The 16,148-nt window shown below is 43.8% G+C and overlaps 1 protein-coding gene and 1 long non-coding RNA gene across 2 annotated transcripts; both read right to left on the minus strand.

The window, feature by feature from the left end:
• Positions 1-4,457: 4,457 nt before the first annotated feature.
• On the minus strand, positions 4,458-5,581 carry LOC119310553. Its single transcript, XM_037586264.1, has 3 exons — positions 4,898-5,581; positions 4,568-4,796; positions 4,458-4,489 (listed from the first exon to the last, which is right to left on the minus strand). Exons 1-3 carry the CDS (start codon positions 5,579-5,581, stop codon positions 4,470-4,472), a joined length of 933 nt encoding a protein of 310 aa, XP_037442161.1. The 3' UTR covers positions 4,458-4,469.
• A 267-nt stretch (positions 5,582-5,848) lies between these two features.
• On the minus strand, positions 5,849-6,392 carry LOC119308322. Its single transcript, XR_005150038.1, has 3 exons — positions 6,343-6,392; positions 6,139-6,214; positions 5,849-6,053 (listed from the first exon to the last, which is right to left on the minus strand). It is a non-coding gene; the product is annotated as an uncharacterized LOC119308322 (long non-coding RNA).
• Positions 6,393-16,148: the final 9,756 nt, after the last annotated feature.

Here is a 16,148-nt window from a genome sequence, read left to right on the forward strand (position 1 = left end):
CAACTGCGGTTGAAGATGCTCTTAGCCGTCTCACTTGCTTGCCATGTGCCCTGCTAGCGCCTCTCTTCCCCTCCTCGCAACTGTTTTTATCCTTTCGCCCTTGAAGCATCTCTACCCTTTCCCCTGAGAAGCATTAATTCCCTAAAAAAGTTTGGTTGTAGGGTAACACCCACCTAGGATGTGTTTGGTTGCTGTTTGCTATAGTTCCTGCATCGCATATACTTCTCAACTCAGCCTGGCTGAGCAAAAACAGGCCCTAATACGTCATCTGCAACTTGTTTGGTTGCCTGCATCTAGTGTCCCTGCATTAGGTAATACACAAGTGCAGTTTGTTTGGTTGCCTGCATTGGCCCAAGCGGCACATGAACACGGCGTTTGGTTGCATACGGCATACATGTTGTGCTTACCTTGTACCCTAGTTGGTGAGCTTACCCACACCTAGCACACCAACGCCACAACACAGCAATGGTGATGAACTGGGCGAAGATGATGAAGTTCTTCGGCTTCAGCCCAAACTGACGATCCACCTTGACACCTCCAACCTTGCCACTGTCAACATTGCTTCCTCCGTGCTTTCGCACCCAGTCGGAGTAAGCTTGTTCTGCTGCCTGCCTAGTCTTGAACCCTCTATGGTTGTTGTTGCTATACGATGTCACTTGTGCACTGACTTCTTCCCATGAACTATAAACCCCTGGAACCTTACCGATGAACACGGCGTACCACTTGCCCTAGCAATGCACAAGAGCAAGAGTTGAAGCAGCAAATCAATGGAGCACACAAGTAGCAAGCAAAGTAGCACACAAATAACAATGGAGCAGAAGAGAAGAAGTAAAGCATGCATGATCATGCGGCATAGCAAGTTCTACCTAGCACTACCTTGGTGTTAACCTACCACCACATCCAAAAGAGGGTGTCGTCCTACCACCGCAAGTTCACCATCAGCGTAAGGTGTTAGTATATACCACCTCACCAAAATATACATACCATCAAATAGTTTTTGAGCCCTAGCTACACAAAATGTACGTCGTCATCGTCGTCGTCGTCGCCACCGCCGTCGGGGATCATGCACGCTCACAGGCAACACTACTCTAGTAGTAGTGCTTGCTCAGCCAGCTCCTGAGCCACAGCACCCTGTGAGTGTCGCCCATGGCAACCAACCCAACACCCTAGGCCTTGTTGTCAAGCAGGTGGCTGAGAGCAGCCATGAGAGCCTCGTCGCTGAAGCCACCCTGAGTCATGACAGCGTCATACAGGTCAGGGTGGACGTCGAGGGGCTTGCACTCCCTGATGGTTGTTGCCACCTCCTTCACCGCCTCAGTCATGCTACAAAAGACATTGATCTCCTCCTCCATCAGGCCTCCTCTCTTCCTCTTCCTATCATGGACGGGGTCAAATGGCTTATCGAAGGGCTTCACGAAGGGCTTGTCAGGGCCATCAAGGACCTCGATGTCCGGGGTCCCAGGGAAGTCTGGCATGGGAGAACCAAGAGGCTCCCCCGAGCCCATGGCATGCTTCCCAGTTGCCAGCCCGAAGGAGAAGATGTGCTGCATCTGGTTGTAGTTCTGTATGGGTGTGTTGAGGAACTCAACGTCCTTTGGATGGTCCAAAGAATGAAACAAAAGTGTTGTTAGTTGTAATTATCAGTAGGCAATGGTGGAGGGTATGAAAAGGAAGAGGGCTATGAGCTAACCGCGACATGGCCGGTGTAGTGCTCTGCCTCCAGAACTATGGAGCAAGTGTTCTCATCCCATGAGGCGCCGCTAAGGTCTCTCAACTTGGACACTTGGATCCATCGACTTCTCCACTTCCTCAAGTGGTTGTACACCTAGGTGGCAGACACCTCCTGCCCACAGAACTCGAACATCTGCTTCGCAACGGTGTTCAAGTGCACCTCCTTGAAGCCCTTGTCAGTCCTAAATTCACTAGAGATGAGCTCACACATCTTGTTCAGCACGAACGTGGACATGAACGGCTACCACTTCATGTTGTTTGACCTACCATCCTTCTTTGCCTTTGTTGCTGCTACCTTGAGTGCAGCGGCAGCAGCAGCAGGAGGAGTTGGCTCAATGAGCACTACTGGCACATAGAGGGAATCAAACGCGAACACCTCTGAATCAGGTGCCATCTCGGACATAGGCTGCGAGTCCTCGACAAACGATGGAGCAAACTGACTATCGGATAGGAGAAGGGCCTGACTCAGATCTTGCGTCTGCGTGGTCATGTCCTACAATCGTAGCACGCATTGACAGTAAGCATAGCACACAACATATCGAACAACCCATGAAAGCAGGAGCATACATGTACATGGTTCATCACTATCATAGCGAGCACATGCTTCATCGCTATCATACTAAGCATACCAGACGATCTATTAGCAGGAACATGCATCTACAACAAACAGCATGCTACAGATGGACCACCAATAGCTACAAATCACATATCTAAGCACGAATGAACACAAGCACAAGGTTCAACTTCAAACTCTACTACTAATCTAGCCTACCACATGCTTGAACATCTAGCCCTACCACAAATTGCAACTGCAGCATAGCAATCAACCATATCAGCTCACAGATCAGACCACTAATCAACCATGCATCTAGATCAAACCCTAGCTGCAACTCAGATCTAGCTAGAACGAACTGAGAGAAAGGGGGATTGAACTCACAGAGGCCATGACTGCAGCTCGAGGACGAGGGGGGACGGTCGTGGAAGATCAACGCCGGCCGGTGAAGGAGCGCGGACACCGTAGACCGCCGGACGATGAAGATGTGCTGCTTACCTGCTCGTCGGTGCCGATGCGCATCGGCGGGAAAGCTCGAACGGAGGGAGAATGGTGGCAGGAGTTGGGGCGGTGAGGAAGGGGCTAAATAGGGGTGGACTCGGCGGGAGGTGAGCCGAAATCCTCCCGCCGGTTTTTCGGCGACGCGGGCGAGCTCGCGCCATCTCCCTGCTCGCAAGAGGGGAGAAGCGCGTCGCCCTCCCCTGCCTCGCCCGAGCCAGGCTCGCGAGCTACTGCCGATTCGGGCGTTTCCCCTAGGCGGCTGGGCCTGGCCTGGACGTGCTTTAAGTCCCGTGCGATGCGAGCCGCACAGTGAACGCGGGCTACCAAACGGGCTCAATCTTTCTCGCACGGGCCAGGCTGGGCCATATACAGGCAACCAAACACCCACCCACCTAGTCTTTCCCTCCAAGCTCCAACCCGCCCTAAAAATAGTTTTTTCCTCGAAAGTTTCCTCCACCCGCCCAAAAGCGAGAAGCCATACGTTGCCCACCTCGTCGTCAGCCACGGCATCCCCGTAGCCCAGCCTAGCTCACATGCCATCTCCAACGAGATTCCAGTAAACTTTGTTTTCACCTTTTTGTCTTCCCCGTCGTCTAGAAGAAAGAGGAGAAGAACCCGTGCAAACGAAGAAGTGTCCAAAAGTGTGATCCGTGATGGATGAATTTCACCTACTATCTCGATTCATTCCTTGCATCATGCTCGGTGAGCATCTATATTCTAGCAGCAACAAATTGTTGTTGGCCACTTTTAAGGAAGAAGTGGAACAAACGTATCCATGTAAAGGTCGAGTTTGCTCAAGGGATTAAGTTTAGGGAAAGAGCTAGGTGCACAAAAGTTTAATCCTTCAAATTTGAAGCTATTTCCATGTGAGGAGATAGGGATATGATCCAATGCTATGCTTTGTCATCCGGCAGCCACCGTGATGAGTCTGCAGATGCCCCCAACATTTAATGAAAATGGGACCTCAAATGTCAAGAAACCAAATTTCTGTAATTTATTTGACTACAATATAATTATTATTTTGAAATCAACAGAAACTTCTGTGAGTAATCTCTGATTTTTTTGAAAATTGCTCCCTTCGTCCGAAAATACTTGTCATCAAAATGAATAAAAGAAGATGTATCTCAAACTAAAATACGTCTAGATACATCCCCTTTTATCCATTTTGATGACAAGTATTTCCAGACGGAGGGAGTAGGTGTTAATAAAATCATTAAAAAAAACTGACACTCTACAAATTTATGGCTACATAACCAGAAAAATTGCATACCTCTTTCAGAAAAGGCAAGAAATAGGAAAATACAATATACTCCCAACGTTTTATTACAAAGTTCACATAGTTCTTTCAGAAAAGGCAAGTAATAGCACACTGCTAGAGCAACCAAGACGCAGGTTCCAGTTATTCAAGTAATAGCTCAATTAATTACCAGAATCAGTTACTCCTAGAGATCATCAGACTTACCACAACTGTATACACTGTTGCACACACAAGATAAGGCTCCGGTTTTTCAAGTTTATATTACAAAGTTTGTTTAGGACTGCAACATTTGGCCGTTTACATGATACAAGATGATAGACAACAAGTGTAACAACGTCTGGACAAGTTTGAATCCAATCCACTTGGTAGAAGAACAAAACAAGCTGTAACAGCTACGCCAATAAGATTTTCTGAGGAGGATCAATCCTAACAGTCACCCAAGTATCCTACAAACAGACCAAAAACGTAATCATCATCAGACACCAAACCTTAAGCATATTGAGCACGCACCACGTTATACATACCAGTCGTATCAATCAATTGGTCAAATGTGAAGTCGTTGGAGAACTCGAGTTGCCTTGGCGATGGACCAGCAGGCACAGGATAAGGTGGCGGCGGCGGCGGCAGTGCCGGGGGTAGAGGACGTTTGTTCCAATCGATCACTGCTCTTGCAAATGAAGACTTCAAAAGCAAGTAGTACAACAGCCACTCGAACACCATGTTCAGGTACGCCTCAGCCTGTTTTTCTGAAATCTGAAGAAAAAAACAAAAAGATGCAAGAAGAAATTCAGTTAGAAAGCAGATGTTAGACTTCATATTTATATAATATAATCAAGTTCTGGTTCAGTAATTACCAGGGCACCTAAATTTTGTCGAGCATGACTTAAAAAATTACGCGAACAGGACAATTGGCATCCCATGGAGAAGACGTTGTAGTGCCGCCAAAGATATACTGTCATCATTGCAGGTGAAAGGACTGCATATGTTGACCAATCAGGAACATGGAGTTCACCGATAAAAGTGTCCAGAGATTGCTCACCGCCCATGTATTCAAAGTGTAACTCCGATGTTAACCAAAAGGCTAGGCGTGCAGCCGAGGTCATCACGCCGACATGGCAGCGGAAATAAGCTCTTGCACGCTTGGTCATGCCAGCACCAGGGAATACTCTTATTTCAGTTTGCAGGTCATGAATCAAAAGCTGTACAAGCTTGGGGATCTTGCCATTATTGTTAGCAGTCCCAGGTGGTATCCGTATTCCAGAATAACCGGCCAGGAGCTTCAACTCATCGAACCGGAATATTTCAGATAAAACCGTGCCAGCATCAGACATATTGTCGCAGTAGTTATTGTGATCAAAATCCAGTATCCGTACACCACCTCTAAACAGTAACTTTTTGGAGGTACTATCATATTCAAGGTTTGCCAAGATGAAATGTGAAACGCACTCCTGTCTCTCATGGTAGCTTTCAAGAAGCTCAAAAAGCATATTAGCTATCTCAATACCTTGTAATCCCAGAGAAACAAAATACGGAGCCATACCCATAAAGTCTATGGCTGGATCTGATGGAAGAAGTACCACGTCGAATAGTTCATCCCCAAGCCTTGATAAATACTTGATGAATAACTCAGTACTTGGAGGGACGGGGCATTTAGAGCTGCAGGAAAAGATCTATTTAATGCATAGAAACAAAGCAGGAAGAGAAAAAAAACAGACCCCGCAAGCACAAGCACAAAAGGAAACATCATGGCTGAGGACCGATATCTTACCTTGAAGGAGGTTGACCTCCCCGTAGCCGAGGACCGATATAGAGACTACACTCTTTGTCATTATTAATGTTCAAATAAGACAATGTATCCTCAAGATAAGCATTGCGGCCATTCACTCGGATGATTGCATCAAATTTGTTGATATTTTGTTTTTGAAAAGTTGCACACACAATGTGCTCAATTGAAGAATTGTCTTCAAATTGCATCGGGAACGGGCTAAAGTTGCCAATATATACAATAACCTTCAAGTAATTAACAGTAATATGAGTGAAGTACTTATATAATCAAAATATGCATACCAAACAGAAAACGTAAATCAACACCGACCTGAATTTTTGAGATCCCAATCATCCTGCTAGAGGATGGTGATGACGATATTGACACCTCTCTAACAGGCTGGCTGCTGTTGGGAATTGCAGGAGTTAATATGAATCAGAGTTAAACCATGTTAAGAATTACACACACACACACACACACACACACACACAGAGAGAGAGAGAGAGAGAGAGAGAGAGAGAGAGAGAGGATTACGTGTAGCAATGATTGTTGGTAATGGACTGAAACTCTTGCATGTCTACAGGCCTTGATTTTGATTCTCTGTTAATACAAACCTACAGCCAAAGCAAAGATAAATAACATTTCAGTGCAATCAACACATTTCAACATCCTTGTGTACGGAAACAAAAGTGACAATTTGTTCTAGATTCAGTACACAGATTAAAGACAATTGGCCCTCTGAATTGTACAGCTATGTTAAACATACTCAAATACTTCGATTCACTGCATTTGCACCATAATCCATTCAAAAGCGTAGCAAAGTGAAACAAACCTAGCTACTCAAGCATTTCACTAAAAAGGGCAGCCCGGTGCATGTAGCTCCCGCTTGCGCAGGGTCGGGGAAGGGTCCGACCACTTTGGGTCTATAGTACGCAGCCTTTGTACTCAAGCATTTCACTGATCTATTCAAAAGCGTAGAGAAGTGCATGTTGAAGTAACATTCCAAAGAATTCAGTCAATGCATGATGGAACACAACCAGATCCTAGAAACCACTAAAGCAAAAGTAAATATTAAAAATTAAACGGAATCAACAACTATTGGATAAGCTCGAATGCAAATTTAGCAAGTAAATAGCAAACAGATACAATCTTGATTTCGACTCCAGGAAAATCTTCACTTGGAATGGGCGTTCTTGAATCACATTTAAAACCATGTGGGAAAGAACACTGTGTATCAAAGCTTTCAGAACAAAGACTCTAAATAGCTTCTAAAAAAAACTGTGTATCGAAATCATTCGTACAAAAATCTCAAAGCATACATTTTCCCCGAGCTAGATTTTCGAAGTATGGGAGCAGTGAATCAGTTTTAGGCATAACGCACTTCATTGAAATCCCACAATGCATCGATCATTCAAATCCATCTGAAAACCGAGCTCAAAATTTTCAAATTAACTCCGGACATCATCCAGACTCCAGAGAGAGACAAGAAAATCTCCAATGAAACGTGCAGCTAGACAGCTACGGTGCACAAGCCAGAGTCCATGGGCTGCAAACAAAACTGACCAGGCAACAAAAACAACATTGGCACAAGTACCTTCTGCTTTGATTAAAATGGAAGCCACGTACAAGCAAGCAAACGAAACGAAAACCCGGTGGAATTGCCGGAGAAAGTACGGAAACCACAGAAAAAGGTCAGATGATTGTCTTTGCAATGAAACAGGCAGACTGCTTCCATGGAGGTGTAGTTCCCCCAAAACAACAAACTGGATACTCTGAGTTGTTCCAAGAGCATGCAATAACTGGAGGCTTGCATATGTACAACGTTATGCATCACAATATAAAACAGTACAGAAGTACAGTACAACATTGTACTCCCTCCGTTCCGAATTACTTGCCGCACATATGGATGTATCTAGATGTATTTTAGTTCTAGATACATCCATTTCAGCGACGAGTAATTTGGAACGGAGGGAGTAGTTATCTTTTTGCTTCAGTACACACTTCCAGAAATTACCCGAAAGGGCAGAAGAATGAATATCATAGCTCATTTTCTTAATAAAGATTACAGAAAACATTACCTCACGCTTATCAGCAGACATACTTTCTGAGACTTCATTAAACCTGTTATCACACCTACTCTTGTAGAGAATCTAGGCAAAATAAAGAAATCAAGTCAGACATAATCACATGAACACATACAACTTGCAAATATGAATGGCTGATATTAGGTGTCAAGTATTATAGCTAAATGATAGAGATAAATATGTCCAATTGGTATAGAACAGTACGCTGCAGCTTATAGTTGTAAAACATCACATCATTTAATGGAAATGTTGTACCAAGAGCTAAACGAGTAGACTGAGAAATGCAAGTAGAATTGAATCAACGAAGACCTTGCTAAGATTCCTAAACATACAAATAGTTATGCTTCTCAATATAGATGGACCTAATTCTTGCACTCAGAATATATGTTTGCATTTACATAGCAAGGCATATTGGCATACTGCTATAGAGTACTTACAAGCTCCTGCATCTTGGTGCGATGGTAATCAGTCTTATCCCAGGAATCCAATATTTCCTTTTCCAACTCTTGAACCTTGATAAAGATTTAAAACATGCTCATGTTACACATCAGGACAGCCTAAATGCATGTATGATGTTCCAAATCCACATTGCATTTTTGCCCCGCGATAATTTAGCTAGAAATCTAATGGCATCACCATTTCCATGATTCTATGAGAATATGAATTTGAACCTGTGAAACACTTACCCGAACATGATTTAATTACTATAGTCTTATATATATATATATATATATATATATATATATATATATATATATATATATTCTGGTTTAACATCTTAGTTATTACCTGTACTACCATGATAAGATTCAAAAAGTATGTGATGCTTGAGCTGTTCGAGAAAAAGATGCTCCCTATGCTACAGACGTTTAATTTCTCGTGAACTATGGAATGGAAAATATTGAACAAGAACCGAGTTGCTGAGAGCCAAATCAGAATAAATTTGGATTTACTTTTGTTTTTCTAGTATTTTAAATGTGAAAACTCCAAAAATATTTTCACTAATTAAGCATGATGAGTAAATACCTTTTTATCGGCATCTGAAGCTTCCTTGAACTTCGCTTCAAGTGCATGTTGTTCCTCTTTGCTAAGCTGGCCAACCAAATGTATCTCCAATGCTGGGACCTTAGGTTTTTGTGGTTCAGTTTGCGTAGTATCATCATCAAAATGAAGAGGCCTTCGATGTTGTCGCTTCACAGATGAAGGAGGCATTCCAGGATGTGGTCCTTGCATTGCTCTACTTGTAACCCCTACAGCAAGTATGCAACAAAACCAGATCAGTGACAAGGGGTTTTCTCATTAGTTAGTGCTCAAAAGAATGAACAGAACAGCTTCCTTAGATAAATACCAGCACTTGGGTGGGGAGCCAGGCCACTAGGGTTTTCTGCAAACTGGCCAGTAGAGGGTAGTGAAATTCCCTCCGCCCAAATACCATCTGGTAATACATCAGGAAGTGGTCGCTGCTCTCGGAACCTCTCCATTAAGTACACAGCAAAACAAAATTCCTTGAAGGATAGCATCCCATCCTTATCCTGGTCGGATAAATCCCACACCTTCCTTAAGATCTCTACAAGTGGAGAGGGGCAGAATTTTAGAAACTTATTGGCAGGGAACAAAAAGAACCACTGTCCAGAGAGAATTGGGCATCAGAGGTAAATTTCAGTGGGAAAACAAGCTAACAAACACAGACAGTATTTATCTGATGCAGTTTGTTCATCAACCGTACCAAACGTAGCAAATAGAAATAACTGACAATATAGTACAAGATTGTGGTAGCCCTCTGAGGCACTAAACTCCAATAATACAATCGCAGGCAAACATAAGAACGCATCTTTGACTATCGAGAAACAATAGGACACTGATGAGAGGATAAAACATGATCAAATATGTCAATTCAAATTGCATCTAGCAAAAGGAAATAACTGAGCAAGTTAATAAAATAACTGAGCAATGTGAAGCATGCCTCTTCCTCCCTCCTTTCATCCTTCTATTGAGATGCTACCGAACTGTGAGCATTTTTTTGTTTGTGCAGTGATAAATTAGATGTGTTGATCTGTGGCAGTGTGATCGGTGGTGTGTGAGCAGTGATAAATTGTATGTGTTGATGTTGTTGTAATTTTAGTTAGTGAACGTGACAAATTTGAGCTGCTGTTGCAGAATAGAACTATGTGTTGCATGCTACTACTATATCCTATATTGATGAAAATTTTGAGTTGTGCAGTTGCCGTCAGTTGTGTACTGCTGCTAATGTTGTAGTACTTTTAGATGGCAAATTTGAGCGATTTAAGTGAACTGTGTGATGTTGTTGTATTACTTTTAGTTTGCCATATTGGTGAATTTTGACAGTGTATTTGTGCAATGACAAATTGAATGATTTAAGTGACAGTGGCATCTCCATATATGGATTATCGATGTGTGAGCTCATGTACCAAATGTTTTTTTATAGATAATGACATAATGTGTGATAGTATAGTGTGAGCTATAGCTTTCTTTGTTCTCTATATATGTATTATACATGTCTAAGCTGCTCTTGTAAATGTTTTATTATATCAGCTGTTGTAGCTTTCTTTGTTCTCTATTGCAATCTGTTTGACCAAATTTTGCTATCTACTTGTGTTACAGATGAATGCACCTAGTGAAGTGGGCAATGAAATTGTGACAATGGATTTTGACAGTTCACAATGATCACATGAGTTTTGCTCTGGTTCCCAACCATCAACATAACAGTCTTCACATGCAAAAGTATCACAACCATCACATGAGGAAGCTAGTGAACATGATGTTGATGTGGACAAGGAACCTGGGAAAGAAAAAGATGGAAGGAAGGAGACTTGGAGATGAAGTCGGAGACGCAACGAGGAAGCCATGAGGCAGGAGGGCACGCCCAGGTGGGTAGGGCGCGCCCCCACCCTCGTGGGCCCCTCGTAGCTCCCCTGACCTAGTTCCTTCGCCTATATATACTCTTATACCCTGAAAACATCCAGGAGAGCCACGAAACCACTTTTCCACCGCCACAACCTTCTGTACCCGTGAGATTCCATCTAGGGACCTTTTCCGGCGTCCTGCCGGAGGGGGATTCGATCACGGAGGGCTTCTACATCAACACCATTACTTCTCCGATGAAGCGTGAGTAGTTTACCACAGACTTTCGGATCCATAGTTATTAGCTAGATGGCTTCTTCTCTCTCTTTGATTCTCAATACCATGTTCTCCTCGTTATAAGAATGTCATGTTCTATGAAAATTACATTGTTTTTATATAATATATATTGACTGCTTACTTAAAACATGTTCAATAGCATGGCCCTACTACCCTCTTCTGACAGCCGCAGCTGCACAGTTGGCATGGCAGATTTCAACCGTCGACTTGTCTGACCGCGCAGACTGCAACAGGAAGTATGTTTCTTTACATCGAGATCATGGAGATTTAAAACAGATGGTGTGTTCGTTGGTTTGTTAGACTGCTTATGAAGTGCTTAAACTCATTGTGTTTCATTTCTACTCCGCGGACTTTTGTCAAACAAGTGGTTAGCTCTGGTATTCTGGGGAATTGTTTTTGGGCGACTTGCATCGTGATACATGCATCATTTTTGTTAGTTCTGATAGAATCAGTACATTTTTGTGGCTAGTGCGAGAAGGACAGACAGTTAGTTTTAACCTTCCCATCTGCTAAATGCAGTATACTGCGGCATGAATATCTGTAAGTTTTTTCTCTCATTACTTGTGCTTTTGTTTCTTCTCTGCTGAACATGAAAGGCAAACCCTGATGATAAGTTTTGATGGTCTAGCAGGGTTATTTCCCGGGCATTTCAGGGCGTCGTTCCCCCTTTGGCTCCCAATGATAAACAAGGAGCCAGTGAAAAGTATTTTTGGATGTGCTAAGGTGTCTGTCTTTTAAATTATTTGTTCATACATGTAGCCCAGCGCTTCTGGGAACAAAACTTACTGCAGTGTGTTAAACATTGTAATATCTATGCACGTTAGATGGTAACGTGCGCCCCTCTCTTCTCTTCATCTACAAGTCATAGAGATAGATAGAGTTGGAGTCCTTTTAAGTTTCTATCTCTTCTTCTGTAAATCAATTATGTCTGTCTTCAGTAAACCGACTCTGTAACGTACGTACGAGAGGATCTCTCTTTCTCGGTCATCAATATAATCCCGCGGGCTCTCCTCTGGAGGGTTGAGACGCTTCATCATAGTTTTTACATGGTATACATAGCGCTTCCCTTCCATCACATCTAGCTACCTCCCTCAACCTCCTGCCATGGCATCCTCCTCAAGCTCTGCATCAACCTTCTCCCTCAACTCCCAAGTCTCGGAGAAACTTACTAGAACAAACTTCATCCTATGGCGCGCCCAAGTGCTATCGCAGATTCGAGCTGCGGGCATGTATGGCTACCTAGACAAATCCTCCCGTGAACCTTCCAAAACAATCACCACCAAAGACTCTGCAGGCAAGGATTAGATCATCGTCAACCCTGAGTACACGGTCTGGGCAAGGGAGGACCGGCAGGTGCTCGCCTACCTGCTCAACAATCTCTCAAAAGAGGTGTTGATTCAGGTTGCTTCGCATGAGAGATCACATGCGATCTAGACAGCCTTGACCAGCATGTTTGCTTCTACGTCAAGGTCTCGCATCAACAATCTTCGTCTCAATCTGACGAACGCACAGAAGGGAAATCAATCTGCGACCACCTACTTTGGCCACATGAGGTCCCTTGCGGACGAGCTCGCCATGGCCGGAGAACCCATCACCGATGGGCAGCTATTCTCCTTCATCATCGCCGGCCTAGATATGGACTATCAACCTATTATTTCGGCCCTGGAGGTTCGCACCGATCAAGCCTCCGTCGACGATCTCTTCTCTATGGTGAGCAACTTCGACCAGCGTGTTGAACTTTTTCATGGCAGTGGTGCTGGCGGCTTCAAGTCTTCAGCCAACCTGGCTGGACGCGGCCGCGGTGGTGGTGGCGGCTTTTCCAAGGGGCGATCGCGCAAGGACAACAGCAGCAGCGGTGGCACCTACCCTAGCCAGGGCAGCAGATATCCTGGCCAAGGAGGTGGCGGCTACCACGACCCCAACAGTTACGGTGGTGGTGGGCAATCCGGCGGCTATGGGATGGGTCACCCTCACCAAGGAGGCGGCAATGGCTACCGTGGCCAGAACGCAGGCTATGGTGGCAGTCATGACAATGGCCATGGAGGCTACAACAACTACGGCTACAATGGAGGCTACAACAACAACTATCAAAATTGTGGTGGTGGTGATGTTATTTGTCAAATCTGTAAGAAACCTAAACACATTGCAAAAGATTGCAAGTGGCGCTATGCAGAGGATAACTCCAGGAAGAAGAAGGTAGCAGCTGCCATTGACACTTCCTACGGAGTTGACACAAACTGGTACGCCGACACGGGTGCCACAGAACACATAATAGGTGAACTTGAGAAGATCACCATGCATGAGAGATACCATGCCCATGATCAAATCCATAACGCCGATGGGACAGGTATGGAGATAAGTCATGTTGGTCATTCAGTTATTAAAACCCCACATAAAGACATTCATCTAAATAATGTTCTTCATGTTCCTAGTACTTCAAAAAGTCTCCTTTCTGCTCATCGTATTGCTCTTGACAATCATGTATTTCTAGAGTTTCACCCATTCTTCTTTTTGATCAAGGATCAAGCCACGAGGAGAATAATTTATCGAGGTAGATGCGTGGATGGACTCTACCCGTTGATTCCGAAGTTTAGGAGACTCAATAAACAAGTGCTCGGTGTCATCAAACTTTCCTTAGATAGATGGCATCATCGTTTAGGCCACCCTGATTTTTCTATTGTTCATCAAGTTCTTAGTAAAAATAAGCTCCCGGCTGTTGGTGAGCATAGTTTAGACACTATTTGTGATTCATGTCAGAGAGCTAAAAGTCATCAATTACCATATCCCGTTTCCACTATTGTTTCTGTCAAACCTTTGGAACTCATTTTTTCTGACGTATGGGGTCCTGCTCCCTCCTCTGTTGGGAGACATACCTATTATGTTAGTTTTATTGATGATTATAGAAAATATACTTGGATTTATCTTCTCAAGAAAAGATCTGATGTTATTCAAGTCTTTCACAACTTTCAAGCTCTTGTTGAACGCCAATTTAATAGTAAGATTATTGCTATACAATCTGATTGGGGTGGTGAGTATGAAAAATTAGACTCTTTTTTCCAACAAATAGGAATCTCCCATTATGTCTCCTCTTCACATGCCCATCAATAGAATGGTTCTGCAGAACGTAAGCATCGGCATATTGTTGAAGTTGGCCTTGCTTTACTTGTTGCTGCATCTGAAGCTTGCGGCGGCGGAACTCCCGATCTATCTTATGTTCTGGAAGTTTTAGGGTACGTCGGTATATATGGGTGAAAGAAGTACGTCGGTGGACCGAAGGGGGGGGGGCACGAGGCAGGGGGCGTGCCCCCTACCTTCGTGGGCACCTCCTTCATCTTCTGACGTAGGGTCCAAGTCTATACGGTAGGTTTCCTTTCAAAAATAACTTCTCCAGTTGATTTCGTTCCGTTTTGACTCCGTTTGATATTCCTTTTCTTCGAAACACTGAAATAGGCATAAAACAACAAATCTGGGCTGGGACTCCGGTTAATAGGTTAGTCCCAAAAATAATATAAAAGTGGATAATAAAGCCCAATATTGCCTAAAACAGTAGATAACATAGCATGGAGCAATCAAAAATTATAGATACGTTGGAGACGTATCAGAGGGCAACGCGGCAGGCGGCAGCAGGGGGGAGGTAGGCGATGTGCGGCGGCCGAGGCGATAACCGCGGCATGCATGCATGCATCTCCACAGCGTAATCAGCATGCGGTTTGACTCGGGTCGTGGGGGATGGTGGGGGTGGGGGCGTGTCGAGACGACGGGTGCAGGCTGGCGGGACGACCGGACCGGGAAAAAACCGTATTCATATACATACACGATTTCGGGCGGGACCGTGGGCGGGCGGCCTCTTTTCCTAATTATGCCCATCGTGCCCTCCGTTATGAAGGGGTATGGGACAATTTTAGCCATCTTTGTGTTGGAGAGGGTTTACCGAAGCGGAAATGTGCCCTTGGCTTTGTAAATGAAGTTGAAGTCCCCATTAATCAACCACGCTTCTCCTCTGGGTGGCGCAATGGAGGGAAGCTCAGCAAGGAAATCGTCCTTGAGCGTGTCGTCGGCTCACTCCCTCCGTTCCAAATTACTCGTCGTGGTTTTAGTTCAACGAGTAATTTGGAAATGAGGGAGTACTAGTTAGCTAGAAGGACGTGCTGGTTTGGATCAGGTGGACCTTGGCTGCGATGGAGAACCTAGCTACAGACTGTCAGACTCCATGGAGAGGGAAGCCACATTTGCGTCCGAGAAGATTGTCGCAACGCCGCACGTGCCAATCGCCGGTAGCACCATGCACTCCCTCAGTCGCCTGCCTCCTGCCTCCCTAGCTATATATGGTCGCCGACCAGATATTGATCTTGGTTTCCTCAAGGGATAGAATCGCTAGTCGATTGACGTCGGCTACCTCACAGATCGCGGGTGGCATTTTCAGTCCTCTAACATTCCAGCATATGATCGGCATCCGTTGTCATCCATAGTTACATGTTGCCACTTCACTTTATTAAATGCTATCATTTTCTATTATTTTAAATTGGAATTAATGAAATTTAATGCTGATGCTTTTCCCATGGGATAACTTGACAATTTTCCAAGACAAGTGATGAAAATTGGCAAGCTTAAAGAACAACAAACTGAACACTCAAATGGCGATCTGAACTATCAAACCCACAATTTCTTTCATTTATAGTTAACCAGCATAGAACGAGCACGCATCGCTAACCAATTGCCATCGCGAATACTTAAGAAAATACTATAGCGTCAGATTAGAAATATATTTTTATTTTTTGAAAATTTAAAAAAATGAACTGGCGAATATTCTTGGAAACGCGAAGAATTTTTTAAATCCCGTATAGTTTTCAAAAAAATGCGTACATTTGTTTTTGAAAATTCCAGTATTTTTGGAAAAAACACAAACAAAATTAGAAACATTAAAAGTTTTTAAAATTCACAAATAATATTTCGGAAACATGAAAATTTTATAAAAACACAAATATTTTTTATTTTTTTATTTTTTAAGGGGGGACATTCAAAACAATTACAGAAAATGTTTTCTTAGATGCAAATATTATTTTGGATTTGCGAACATTTCACTAAAAGTGATATTTT

The sequence above is a fragment of the Triticum dicoccoides genome, chromosome 5B (genome assembly GCF_002162155.2).
Source record: "Triticum dicoccoides isolate Atlit2015 ecotype Zavitan chromosome 5B, WEW_v2.0, whole genome shotgun sequence".
Classification (NCBI taxonomy): domain Eukaryota; kingdom Viridiplantae; phylum Streptophyta; class Magnoliopsida; order Poales; family Poaceae; genus Triticum; species Triticum dicoccoides.